At 56.4% G+C, this 13,755-nt stretch overlaps 1 protein-coding gene across 5 annotated transcripts; it reads left to right on the forward strand.

Moving 5' to 3' along the window:
• Nucleotides 1–95: 95 nt before the first annotated feature.
• Nucleotides 96–13,645, forward strand: MTHFR (methylenetetrahydrofolate reductase). 5 transcript variants are annotated; one of them, XM_046660592.1, is made up of 13 exons: nt 123–167; nt 569–662; nt 2,565–2,810; nt 3,998–4,236; nt 5,077–5,187; nt 7,675–7,868; nt 8,807–9,057; nt 9,343–9,477; nt 9,679–9,859; nt 10,150–10,332; nt 11,335–11,436; nt 12,227–12,346; nt 12,706–13,645. In XM_046660592.1, exons 3-13 carry the CDS (start codon nt 2,578–2,580, stop codon nt 12,922–12,924), a joined length of 1,968 nt encoding a protein of 655 aa, XP_046516548.1. In that variant the 5' UTR covers nt 123–167; nt 569–662; nt 2,565–2,577; the 3' UTR covers nt 12,925–13,645. The 5 variants fall into 5 exon arrangements, with proteins under 5 accessions (XP_046516551.1, XP_046516548.1, XP_046516549.1 ...); XM_046660595.1 differs by lacking the exon at nt 569–662 and having other exon boundaries at nt 96–167; XM_046660593.1 differs by lacking the exon at nt 123–167 and having other exon boundaries at nt 571–708.
• The last annotated feature ends 110 nt before the right edge of the window (nt 13,646–13,755 follow it).

The raw sequence follows: 13,755 nt of genomic DNA on the forward strand, positions 1-13,755 counted from the left end.
CCATGTTGGGGGCGGAGCTTCCGGTCTCCGCATGGCCGGTTTCCGCCCTCTCGTCCGGCCCCCTTAGCAACCTGACACCCGCGCCGCGCCCCTCCCCCGCACGTGTCTCCGCGGCGGCGGGTCAGCAGCGGTGGACGCGCGCGTTCTCAGTCACTCGCGACCGAAGGGTGAGTGACGGCAAGGCGTGGGGTCCCCGAGGAGGGAGACCAGGGAGCCCGGGTCCACCCCCCCGGGGGCGGGGACTTTCTTGTGGGCGGGGAGTGATGGAGGCCGGCCCGCCCCTCTAGGTCGGGGAGGGGGGCTCCCACCCAGTCTGCGCGTGCCAGCCGCCGGACTGGAGTAATCCCCAGTGGCTGTCAACCGCAGCGAGCCCCTCAACCCTGAAGCGAGGACTCACTTTCGAGCCCCGGCCTGGATGGAGGAACCTCTGGGATGAGGCGGCCCTCGGACAGGGATGGTGACCCAGGTCCCCCTGTCCTCCCGGGCCTGGGGCCGCATCCCCGCCCCCGCGGTGACCCAGTGACCTGGTGACTCAATTCTCGGCCTTCAGCCACCTTTCCTTTTCCAGCCTCTTAAACCTGCCTCCCCGCCGGCAACCGGAGGAAGAGTGTGGGCCGCTGGCACTGCTGTCCCCCGTGCCCACCTGGACCCTGCTGGGATTGGTGGGTTCTGTCCCCCCACCACGGCTCGGTGCTTGAGATAGGTTAAGTAAGTGGCCCGTAAATGGCAGAGGGTTATTTTGAGAACGGAGTGACAGCACCTAGCCAGTTGGCACTCAGGGAGTACTGGCTGTTATTACCCTGTGCCAGGCACTGGGGATACCACAGGCAGAAGACCGGGCCCTGGTCTCAGAGAACTGGGCATGGGAGGGGAGACGAACCTGTGAACCCACAATTACAACCCAGGGTGTTAGGGGAGCCAGCTTAAAATGGATAAGTAGTGGCACGTGGAAGAAGGCTTGTGCCCGGCCCGTACTAGGAATGCAGTAAGTCTTTACTGAACAAATGAAAGAACAGATAGTTTGTAGGTGGATCAGCCCCCTCTCTGTCCTTAGCTTTCTTCCAGCAGATAATTAAGGCACTCTCTTAAATTCAGGACTAAGGACAGCAAGGCTGATCTTGACACTGTCCCCTTTCTCACTCCCAATGGCCATCCCCGCTGAGAAACGGGAGTTTTAGGTCAGAATCAAGATGAGCATCCCCTATAGGGAGAAAGCATTGGCACAAGTGTCTTTAGTCTTGTTTCGACCCCTTGACTTCGGATGTACCAGTGTGTATGTGTGCTTGAGCGTGTTCCGAGGGAGCAGATTCCATCCGTTTCTCAAGAGTCTAGGACCCGAGAATGGTCAAGAACACCGACTTAGCAGTGGATGTTCCCTGAAAGGAATGAACGTGGCGGAGTTGTTCCTTTAATGCTCCATGTCACCACTCGCCAGATTTTCACTACTAGAGGAAGTGTGTTTGCACATTGCTGTGCAAGAGTAGTGTTTGGTTTTGTTTTAGAGTATTTGTCTTATTTTCCCCACCAAACTGCCCAATGGCACTGTGCCCACGGTGTGTAGTCGCTGTGGTTCAGGGCTCTGTGTGTGGTGGCTGTGCAGTTACTGTCATTACTTTAGCTGACTTCAGTGGTGTGTGTAAGGAGAACAGCCCAAAGGCAGGCCCACATGAGACATCCTTTGTTCTGAGTTGGACATAAATTCGTGCCCTTACTGAATTTGGGTCTGGCTACTTTGGGAACTCAGCCACTGTCTAGTTCTAATCCATGACATGGTCTTTTTGGAGTAACACGAACTCAGGAGGAATCTGGCTGCTTTGCCAAGCCCTCACCCCTGCCATCTTGCACACAGACTGTTCTAAGTAACAGGAGATGTTCCAGGCGGGGCCAGGCTGAGCAATTCCTTCTTCAGAGAGTGATCCAGTAACACTGAATGTCTGTTGGCCTTCTCTGCACCAACCCCTGCAGTCTCTGGCCCCTGAGTCCCCCTCCTTCCATCTGCCTGCCTTCGACAGCTAGAGCCTCAGCCCTCCCTCTTGCCTGGAAGCCTTTCCTCCGCCCCCTTGCGCCGCCCCCAGCTCGAGGCTCTTCCTTTGTCGCAGCTCCGCCCAGTCGGGACACACTCGCTGGGGAAGTTTCTTCTTTCTTCCCCACTCACTCTGGGGTCTAAGCTGGCGGAGATGGACCATCCAAAACCCAAGGTCCTCCTAGCCAGGCACTGCTGCCCCTCCCTAGGAATGTGGGCCTCAGAGGCCGGCAGTGTGAGGTTCTCTGTGCCGCCCTCCATCAGGTAGATGTCACCGAGGATCCGTGGGCTGAAGGAGCATGTTTCTGTGCCGGGTGGGGGCTGTCGTACGTGGAGCCAGGCAGCAGTGGAGGGCAAAGCTTTGAGTGAGGCAGCACAGACAGTTGTAACTGTGGCATGCGGAGCCACTGGGTGGGGACATTGTCCCCCTTACCCTCACCGGCCTTCTTCCTGCGTGAAAATGCAGCAACACTCACTTGACCCTGCCACCCTGGAGCTTGGCTGCCTGCCCTCTGATGCCCCTTGCCCCCACCCCGTGCAGCAGGAACCGGGCCATGGTGAACGAACCCAGAGGGAATGGTGGCCCCATCCCCCGCTCGGATGGCAGCAGCAGTGGCAGCGAGAGCTCCAGAGATAGTTCAAGATGTTCCACCCCGGGGCTGGACCCCGAGCGGCACGAGAGACTCAGGGAGAAGATGAGGCGGAGGATGGAGTCTGGTGACAAGTGGTTCTCCCTAGAATTCTTCCCTCCTCGGACTGCCCAGGGAGCTGTCAATCTCATCTCAAGGTGAGTTGATGTAAGATTAAGAAGGAGGGTCAGAATGGGGCAGGCAGGGGGAGAGGGTGCTCTGTCAGCCCTGCAGCTGGGCTGCACTTTGACCCGGCAGAAAAAGGCAGCCAGAGAGGGTAGATGAGAGCAAAGGCAGGGTAAATCTTCTGATCTGCAGCTTCTCAGTCGTCTGTAAAAGTCTCTGCAAGCGTCTGGAACTTTTAGACACACTTCAATGGGTTAAAAATGTGGATTCTCTCAAATTGCATTGTTTGGTGGAACTTGGGGCTGGCCGGTGAGCACAGTTAGGAAGTCACAAAGTAGCGGCTTGGAGAACATGTTCAGCAAGTTAGGAATTTGGATTATGCCTCTTGAAATCTAGAAATGCCAACCGCATTACATTAGCACACTATGAATTGCAGTTCCTTTGTTAAAGTTTATGCTTTTTACTATTAGCGTTTCTCATGTGTTGCTCCTAAGGTTTTCAAATTTAAAGGCGCAAGTATGTTTCAGTACACGTGTTATAGCTTGTAACACAAGCACACGTGCACACCCTTGCCTCTCGAGTCTAGTTCAGGAACTGTGGCCTTGCTCTATGGGCTGCTGGCTGCTGCACCGGGACTGGGGGGCAGTGTGACAGAAACTTGTGTCTCCTGACCCTCTTTTATCCTGGTCCTGGAATGAGCCTCTGTTTGCCACTCTGAGCCTTCCCTGAACCCTTGACCACCGAAATGTCTTAACTCACCCAAGGTAATAAATGTGCAAGCACTTTGCAAAGTCAGACGTGCTGCTCTCACACAAAAATGGGTGCATTGTTGTTACATGCTATCTGCACAGTAATGGTGATCATCATAATAGCAGCTCACATGGCCTGAGTGTTCACTGTGTACCAGGCACTGTTCTGAGAGCTGTGGAGCCGTCTATCATAATGTTTCTATAATGTATTATGAAGTAGGGGCTGTCCTCTGCCACAGTTTAGAAATGAGGAAACTGAGGCTCCAAGAGATTAAGTAATTTTCCCAAGATCACGCAACTAATAAGTAGCAAAGCCAGGATATGAAGGCAGGTTGGTCTGATTCCAAACTCCACAGTTACAACTGTCTGTGCTGCCTCACCCATGCTTCTCTAACTCCCAGACCCCATGGGGAGGTGGTGAAGGGGGGTGTGCTCCCAGGAGCCCCTCTTCAGGAAGAAATTCCCTACAGGTTTGACCAGATGGGGGCTGGTGGCCCCCTCTTCATAGATGTGACCTGGCACCCAGCAGGGGACCCCGGCTCGGACAAGGAGACCTCCTCTATGATGATTGCCAGCACTGCTGTGAACTACTGTGGCCTGGAGACCGTCCTGCACATGACCTGCTGCCGCCAGAGCCGGGAAGAGATCACTGGCTATCTGCACAAGGCCAAGCGGCTGGGCCTGAAGAACATCTTGGCGTTGAGGGGAGGTGTGGAGCCAGTGCTCTACTCTCTGGGCTCTTGCTTCCCTGAAGGCCTCTTCTGTCCCTGGAACGGTCCTTTCCTTTTCTCTGGGTCCCACCCCGAGCATGCTCAGGGTCTCCTCCTTGCCAGTAGCATCAGTAGGCCTTGTGGGTAGTGAGAACCATGGGCATCGCACAGATGGAGCCGCCTCTTAACCTCGACGTAGGAGTTCAGTTGGGAATGCAGCCGCTGCCTGATAACCCTCTGCCCTGGCTGCACCGAGCTTCAGCCGTCGCTGGCTGCACTCAGCTCTTGGCCCAAAGAGTGCAGTTCTGGCACTTGTCCCAGGAGTGAGAATAGCTGCTTATGCCTCTGGTGCCTGCTGTCATTGGGCCACCCAAGTATGGGAAGAGGGTCCTGATGGGTGTGATCTTGTGGCCTCATGCTCCCCACCACAAGACCACTTCTCACTTGAGAGGAGTAGAAAATTCTCCCAGGAGGCGAGAACTCCAAGAGGGGAGAGTGAGCCATGGGTTTGGGTGAGGGTGCCTGAGCACACCCAGGTTTGAGAAGGGAAGGGATCTCAGACGCTCCAGGGTAAGCGAAGAACAGCTGCTGTCCCCTGTTCACCACTGCGAGCACAGTGCCCACAGGGTTGGTGCTGGGTAAATGCCAGGTTGGCCGCTGCCTTCCCTCCCACTGTTTACCAAGTGCTGTGCTAGAAGGAGGAGACACAAACTTCAATAATAGGAAGGCTCTGCCTTTGAAGAGCTCACAGTCCTGGGTGTAGAGCTAGGGAGAAGGAACAGAATGGCTATCTGGAGGTTGGGTGAGACCAGTGACTGTGCCCCCCACCAACTCTGCAGACCCTGTAGGTGACCAGTGGGAAGAGGAGGAAGGTGGCTTCAGCTATGCTGCAGACTTGGTGAAGCATATCCGGAGCGAGTTCGGTGACTACTTTGACGTCTGCGTGGCAGGTGAGTGGCTGGAGCGTCCCAGCAGGTGGGGACGGAGAGGGGAAGGAATGAGACGCACGGAGAGGCACGGAGAGCCCGCCAGTATTCGTTTCAGGACCCGGTAACCCAGTGCGCCACGGCGGGCAGCCTGTGCCAGGTGAGGGAGGTGCAGAGGTGAATTAAACAAGGTCCTTACTCTCATTCTGTCACCGCCTCTCTCCCAGGCTGCCACCACCCCTGAAGTTTTTCTTCCTCTGCCTTTTCATGCTCTTAGCCTACTTCCCAGCCCTATTCTTCTTCTTCTTTAAACAAAAGGGGGATGTTTATTAAGATTCCGGGGGGCAGGGAACCTCAGAACCCAAGGTCTGGAAACAGCATCTGTCCTCACAAGGTGCTGGAACCAGCAGCAGTCAGAACCAAGGCCCTCCCTCATTCTCTCTGGAGCCAGAGTCCCCCGTCTCTGCCTCCCACTGCACATCCGCTCCATGCTTAGTCTGGCAGACCGCATGGGTATGCTTTCCCACATATGACCGGCCACCTGCTCCTGAGTGCATGTGGTCAGTTCCAGCCGATAGCCCAGACTGCTTGACAGGTCTGTGTCAATTCCAAATTCTCAGGAGAGAGAGTCGGATCGGCTCAACTCTAGTTCCATTGGCTACAGCCAGGAGGCAAGGTTCACCTGCTGGAAACGGATGGGGTGGCCTTCTCTCTTAGCCCTGCTCACGGGGATCAGGCCTTCAGCTTCTCAAATGGGGCCTTGGGTCTGGTGAGTCAGCATGTGCCAGGAACACAAGAAGTCCAGGGAGTAATTTGGCACATCATCTTAGCATGACAATTTTTCTCAAATATTTTGGGGAAAATCATGTCATATTAAAACAAATATGGCTACATTATGGTATAGCATATCAGATTTAATGATCTGAATTTAAAAATAATCCATATGGTTTCAAGGAAATCACTTTTATGGGTCACTTTGGGCCTCGTCCCAGGCCCCATGTGTGTGTCCACTCTCCTCAGTCCACAGGAGTGTTTAAGTGGATAAGTCTGGGAGGCCCTGGTGAGGAGTTAGGAATACAGCAGGCGTTTCCAGCTGTGTGAGGGTTTGTGGCTCACATGGCCACAATCCAGTCCCTTGGGGAATGTGCACATGTGGCGCGGGCAGTGGATGGTTGCGAGGGGCAGCCAGCAGAGCTGTGAGCGGCAGAGACTGAGGGGTTTGGTGCTTTGCTGGTCATAAAGTGGGTGAGAAAGAGGATAGGGGCTTGGAAAGCATCACGCTGGCCAGGACAGAATAAGAATATAGTAAACTGGGGAAATCCAGATGTAATTAATGCTGGACTTGTTTAGTGATATCGAGATTTTAAAGCTATAGAGTTTCAGCTAGTAAAACCTCTTTGTTTCTGAAATTCCTGCTGGAAAAATAGCCTTGCTATTGAAAGTGCGAAATCCTGGTGCGTACTCCTCCTGCCCCTCACCCTGGAAGCAGTAGTTTTTACATCTATTTTTGATGACTTAGGGTTTCTTAAGAATGAAACTGCCTTATCACAGCAAAGCAGCTTGGCTGCCCTACAGCCTGGCCCCGGGGTCTGCCCCTTCCTGGCGTGGGGTCCGCCCTGGGCTCAGGCTGAGGAAGCCTGCACCTTGCCTGCAGTTTCATTCAGGCCTGCAGTCTTCCTGTGCAGTGAGGGCTGCTAGTAAGTTCAGTCGTTTGGGGAAGCAGTCATAGAGTTCATGGAGCCACTGAGGAGCCTCCGGGCCGTCTGGTCCAGCCTGCCCTCCCAGACAGTTCTGGAACCCCACCTTCGGCATCCCCGGCATGTGTCCTCCCAGCCGCCCCGGTGTTTTCACACTCCAGGCCCTCCTTGCTCTGTGGGGCTGCTCGTTCCATGGTCAGGCCGCTCTCTGCCATCAGAAGCAACACAGTAAGACTAATAAGGAGCTCGGCTGAGGGGAGTCCTTTCCCCGTGACAGACCTCGGAGCATTCTCTCCGTTCTTTGCTTCAAGCAAAACGTCTCTGCTTTCTTCAGTTCTTCCTCGTGTAAAATGGTTTCTAACTTTTCACTGTCTTGGACCCCTGAGTAATTTCAATGGTAATTAAAAGCTCTGTTATAATCCAGTGCCCAGCCTCAAGCCCAGTGGCCAGATGCTGCCCGGCCAGTGCCGAATGTAGCATTTTCTCTTTGCCTTGGCCACAGAATGTAGGCCCCATTTGCCTGGCTGGTTGCAAGGGACATGAGGCAGGACAGGGTGGGGAATTTGGAGCAATCCACCCCGTCTTGGGAGGGTGGCTCTAACCCACTTCTCACAAAAGGTCACGTCCAGGGTCGGGGGCATGTCAGCTGTGAACCCAGCCACTCACTGTTTCAGCCTGTCCATGCTGCGGTGGTGGAGGTACAAGTCTGGAACCCCTGAGGCAGAGAACTCTCTGTCCCCAGCTCTCTGGTTTCTTCATCACTCACCTTGAGCAGGTGGAAGCCAAACTCTCCTACTGTCATCCCTATTGGCAGGTTACCCCAAAGGCCACCCTGACTCGGGGAGCCTTGAGGCCGACCTGAAGTACTTGAAGGAGAAGGTGTCTGCAGGAGCCGACTTCATCATCACTCAGCTTTTCTTTGAGGCTGACACGTTCTTCCACTTTGTTAAGGCTTGCTCCGAGATAGGCATTACCTGCCCCATCCTCCCCGGCATCTTTCCTATTCAGGTGAGGGTCCCAGGAGGGCTAATGGACTCCTCCTACCCCGTCCTAGCACAGGCCAGGGCCCGGGGTGCAATGCCGAGTTCATGGTAAAGTTCTTCTCATTAGATTTTGCATCAGACAGATGCTCTAATCCTTGCAAAATGCCACTGCATTTTGGTTACCTCTAATTTCTCCCCCAAAACAGCAAAAGTGCCTGTCGGAGGTGGAGGGGCTTGTTATACCTTTGGCTTACTGACAAGTGTCACTAGAAGGGATTAAATCTCTCATTTAAATTTTGGTCATATTAATGTTTCCCAAACTTGGCTGTCATCAGAATCATTTGATAAGCCTTTTTCAAAAGATGGATCTCCAGGTTCTATGCCCAGAAGTTGTCTCCCCCACCCCGGAAGCCCCAGTACCTAGTTGTACATCCCAGTTGTGAGTCATTCTAGTTTCTCTCTGTGGGACGCCGCCACAGCATGGCCTGATGAGTGGTATGTAGGTCCACGCCCAGTACGCAAACCAGTGAACCCCGGGCCTCTGAAACAGAGTGCGTGAACTTAACCACTCGGCCATGAGGCCGGCCCCCCAGAAGTTCTGATTTAAGAGATCTGAGTTGGGGCCTGGGAATTTGTACATCACATCTTAAGTTTTACTGGTGATTCTGGTGATCACTGGGGCTTGGGAAACACCGGGTTAGATGACCGCATGTCATTGATAAAGACATCTAGGGGCTGGCTCAGACCGCTGGCAGGAATGCTGCGGTCAGCTGCTGTACTCTGCAAAGAGTGGAAAAAGCAGGCCCGGGCAAGGTCCTCGTACAGTCTGGTCTGACTTTCCTGGGTCACTCTGTGTCACACTCCACTTGGCCGGGAGACCTTGTCGGTGGCGGGAAGGGGGAACAAGTGTTTAGGGTGAGCCGGGCTGGGAGACGGCCCACCGCCCCCTCGTGTCTTGCCCAGGGCTACCACTCCCTTCGGCAGCTGGTGAAGCTGTCGAAGCTGGAAGTGCCGCAGGAGATCAAAGACGTGATCGAGCCAATCAAAGACAACGACGGCGCCATCCGCAACTATGGCATCGACCAGGCCGTGAGCCTGTGCCAGCAGCTGCTGGCAAGTGGCTTGGTGCCAGGCCTCCACTTCTATACCCTCAACCGTGAGGTGGCCACCACAGAGGTGCTGAAGCGCCTGGGCATGTGGGTCGAGGACCCCAGGTGAGGCCAGTCGCCCTGACTTCAGGCGGGGGAGCTACCGGGGAAAGCCGGGTGGGCGGGGAAGTCAGAAGTCATAGAACGATCATGCCCGCGTGGTGCTGGCCACCACGGGGCACAGAGGGATGTCTGCACCCTGGCGGCTCCCTTAGGATTCTGGTCTCGGTGGGAACTCCACATGCAGCTTGACATTTGTGAGTCAGAGCGAAGAACCAGGCTCAGCGTTGGCCCGCTCCTCCCTGCTCCCTCTAGCCAGCCCTTACTGTTTCTGTCTCTGTTCTCACCCAGGCGCCCCCTGCCCTGGGCTCTCAGTGCCCACCCCAAGCGCCGGGAGGAAGATGTCCGTCCCATCTTCTGGGCCACCAGACCCAAGAGTTACATCTACCGCACCCAGGAGTGGGATGAGTTCCCCAACGGCCGCTGGTGAGCTCTGCAGACGATCCGTTGCAAATAAAGCCTGTTTCTTGGGAGGAGGGAGGCAGGAGTTCACGTGCTTCCGGTTGAGCCCTGGGAGGGGGAGCGACAGGATTCAGAGGCGTGCTCCCTGGGCAGGCGGGTGTGACTGTCCGTCTGTCGGGAGCCCAGGGTCAGGAGTGTGCCTTGACCTCCGGGCGCCTCCTCCAGGGGCAATTCCTCCTCGCCCGCCTTCGGGGAGCTGAAGGACTACTACCTCTTCTACCTGAAGAGCAAGTCCCCGAAGGAGGAGCTGCTGAAGATGTGGGGGGAGGAGCTGACCAGCGAGGAGAGCGTCTTTGAAGTCTTTGCCCACTACCTCTCGGGAGAGCCCAACCAGAACGGCTATAAAGTGAGTGGGGCTGAGGTGGGATCCCTGGGGACCTCCCCCGCCCTGGCTCCCCGTGGGCCAGACCACAGGGTGGTGACTTCCCCGCCCTCCCCACCCTGAGCCTCATCTTTCCGTGTCTGGACGTGGCACCTCAGCAAAGGGAAGGGTGAGTTGGGGCGTCCCCACCTAAGGGTGCCTGGAAGGGGCGTTAGAGGCAAAGACAGGCTGGTCTCTGATGGGGCTCATGAGAGGGAGAGACCCAGGGAGCCAGATCTGATTGTTGCCCCTACTGGGCTCACCCTCTCTCCCAGGTGACTTGCCTGCCCTGGAATGATGAGCCCTTGGCTGCCGAGACGAGCCTGATGAAGGAGGAGCTGCTGCGAGTGAACCGGCAGGGCATCCTCACCATCAACTCCCAGCCCAACATCAATGGGAAGCCGTCCTCCGACCCCATCGTGGGCTGGGGCCCCAGCGGGGGTTATGTCTTCCAGAAGGTATGGCAGGGACTCACAGGGCTACCCCACCTTGGCCGGCACCCCAGAGATGGGGGCAGAGAAGCCTTCCTCTCCGGGGGCCCTTTGTTCTGAGGGGCAGTGGATCAGGGGACGGAGCTCAGGCTTTAAGTCAGATCTACTCAGGAAGGCAGGGCTCTTGACGGCTCTGAGCCTCAGCTTCTCTTATGTAAACTGGGTCTATGTCCTGTCATGTTCTGGGGATGGAAAGTGACAAAGCACATAAAGAGCCTGGCCCATGGGAAGAACATGGGAAGCGTTCGCTAAATGGGAGCTGTTATTACCCTTCTGAGCCGACGCCTCTCCCCTAGGGCTGCTGAGTTAAGACTGCTTTCTAAACTGAAGCCCTGGGCTCTGGAGTTGGAGAGACCTGGGTTTGAGTGCCAGCTCGCTGTTTGCCATCAGTGCAGCCACCTTGCCCAGCTGCCCTGAACCTAGTGTCCTCATCCGTAAAATGGGGACGGTGGTGCCCACCCTGCAGTGTTATAAGCCTTATAGCAGATGAATTTAAATAAACCCAGCATAACCCCCCCGATTGACTCTTGCTGCTGGAGAGGCCTTCGGTGTCATTGTTACACCTGGCGAATGGGGAAGACAGGACACGTCAGGCCTCTCTCAGATGCCTTAGCTTGTCGGACTGGGCCTCCTCGACAGCTTCTGAAAGGGTTTCTCCAAGGAGCCTTCCCCAGTTGGAAGAAGGGTGGCAGATGGCCCTCGCACGTCCAGAGAGAGAGATCTTCCATACCTGCTCCCCTCCCTTTGCTTATGTATTTTCCAGCTCCACAGCTCATGACTCCAGCCATGTGGTCACCACTGGTCCCAGTGCCTTGAGTGTCCTGCCACATGTGTCTGTGTGGGTGCCTCCCTGGGATGGTCGGGAGGGCAGGCAGCTGGTGTTTCAGGCACACGGCATGCTCAGCAGCACACAGAAGGCATCTGGCAAGGACTTGGGTCGTGTGACAGGTGCCGGCCTCTCTCCCACAGGCCTACTTAGAGTTCTTCACTTCCCGCGAGACAGTGGAAGCGCTGCTGCAGGTGCTGAAGAAGTATGAGCTCCGGGTCAACTACCACATCGTGGACGTGAAGGTAGGCCAGCTCCCGGGCCCGGGCCAGGCACCGTGCAAGACAGATACGCAGACAGAGCCAGGCCCCTGCCCCAAAGAGCTCCCGGCCTCATGAGGGAGACCATCAGGGGATAATTCAGACTCGGTGTGAACAGAGAGTAAAGTTCAATGTAGGGTGCTGGGGACCCAGGAGGCATGTCTAACCTGAGACGGCGAGGAAGGCTCTAGCAGGGGTCCTGTGGCCTGAATCTTTAAGGACAAGGAGGAGAAGGGCATTCCACGGAAAGGGCAGAGGGCGTGCAAAGGCATGTGCTGCACAGCCTGCGGGGGCTCTGCTGAATGGGGTCAGAGGGAGGCTGAAGTGTTAAGCAGGGCCCAGGTCCTTGTCCTGCTTGGAATTTGTTTTTTTCCGTACAGGCCAGAGGGAACCTTTCCCAGCAGTGGAATGACTCGGCTCCATGTTTTCTTTTAGGCAGGTGACAGAGGACAGCTGGGGCTGGAGAAGACTAGAATCAGAGGCCCTTTTAGTCTGAGTAGCAGAGAGCAGTGAGCTAGATATGAGAGGACAGATTGGAGAGTGAGCAAGCCGAGCCACCGGACATGGAGCTGATGGGGACGCAAGAGAGGAAGGAGATGCCCAGGACGGCCTCTAGGTTTGGGGCTCACAGTTTGCACCTCACCGAGCTGCAGAGCTAGGAGGGGTGGGCAGAGGGCATGGAGCAGAGCGCTCCCGTGAGTTGAGCCCCCCAGGCAGGCAGAGGACTGCAGCGTCTTTGCCCCAAGTCTGCTCTTACCCCACGCGCTCCCCTCAGGGTGAAAACATCACCAATGCTCCTGAGCTGCAGCCCAACGCCGTCACTTGGGGCATCTTCCCTGGGCGAGAGATCATCCAGCCCACGGTGGTGGATCCCATCAGCTTCATGTTCTGGAAGGTAAGGGGGCCGAGAGCGGGCCTGCCCTGCCCACCTCAAAAACCTTGGGCAGGCAGTATAGCCGGGACCCCAGTGTGGCGGGAGGCCATACCCCCGGGGCTGGCAGACTCGGCCTTCCCAGCTGCACCCTGATTCTGACTCATGGTATTTATTTCTGGGTGTGGGGGGGGAGGTGACTCTAGCAGTAAGTCTTGTTCTATTCCTGGAAATGTCCTGTTGGGCAGCGGCAGAGGCCCTTGGGGCATGGAGCCCTGACCCAAGGGCAGCTCTGTTAACCTTGCCTGTGTGTGTGTGTCTGTGTGTGTCTGTGTATGCGTGTGTGCCTGTGTGCCTGTGTCTGTGTGCATGTGTATGTGCAGGATGAGGCCTTCGCCCTGTGGATTGAGCAGTGGGGCAAGCTGTATGAGGAGGAGTCCCCGTCCCGCATGATCATCCAGTACATCCACGACAACTACTTCCTGGTCAACCTGGTGGACAATGACTTTCCGCTGGACAACTGCCTGTGGCAGGTGGTAGAAGACACATTTGAGCTTCTCAACAGGCCCGCCCCGAATGAGAGGGAGATGGAGGCTCCGTGACCCTGCACTGACACCCTTGGCTTGAGGCCACCTGTGCCGCCTCCGTCCTCCCCAGTCCTGGTTCTCCTGAGGACTCCTATTCTCCTTCGTTTCTCCCCAAGCCCTGGCCTCCACTCCCCCACATCATGATGGCAGCTAGACTGGAGTGAGGCTTTTGGGCTCTGGCTGGACCTGAGTCAGCCCCATGTGGAGCCCCATGTTCCCTGCTCATCCCAGAGCTTGTGCTCTTTTGTGGGGAGCACCTCCATCCTGCAGAGGAGCACGGTGGGCGGAGTGCCATCCTCCTTGAGAGGGGAGGAGACCGGTTGTTAGATGAGCCCTTCTGCCAGGGCAGCCCCTAGGACCGGCCTGGGACTGCAGTGACCTTGCACTTGGGGTCTGCGGAGGACAGGCAGAGCCAACATGGGCAGCAGGCACCGTGGTTTTGCAGAAGAAACATGGCAAAGCGAAGGTGCCGCCCTCTTCTGCATCCAAGACGTTGGTGGCTGGACACTGCCTCCCTGTGACCGAGGGACAGACCCCTGCCCTGCCTGCCTGCCGCCTTCACGGCCCCAGTCCTGCCCGGCGTCGGGCTGACCCCGGCTAATGCATTTCTTGCTCAGCTGGGTTTCCCCTTTCTGCAGTGCTGCTGCTTGGAAGTGTCATGTCTGTATCCTGGAGGCTCGAGAGAGTGCCCCTCAAGGGTTACAGGCATCTGAAGCCCTGTGCTTGGTGGAGCGAGCCCCTGGCCATGAAGGAATACCCAGCCCGTTACGGCCAAGGGCTGGGATGCGGTCCCCCCCAGCAGGCTTATTTCTTCCTGGCCTATTTTTGAGGTGGGATCCCCTCCTG

Source organism: Equus quagga, chromosome 5, assembly GCF_021613505.1.
Source record: "Equus quagga isolate Etosha38 chromosome 5, UCLA_HA_Equagga_1.0, whole genome shotgun sequence".
Classification (NCBI taxonomy): domain Eukaryota; kingdom Metazoa; phylum Chordata; class Mammalia; order Perissodactyla; family Equidae; genus Equus; species Equus quagga.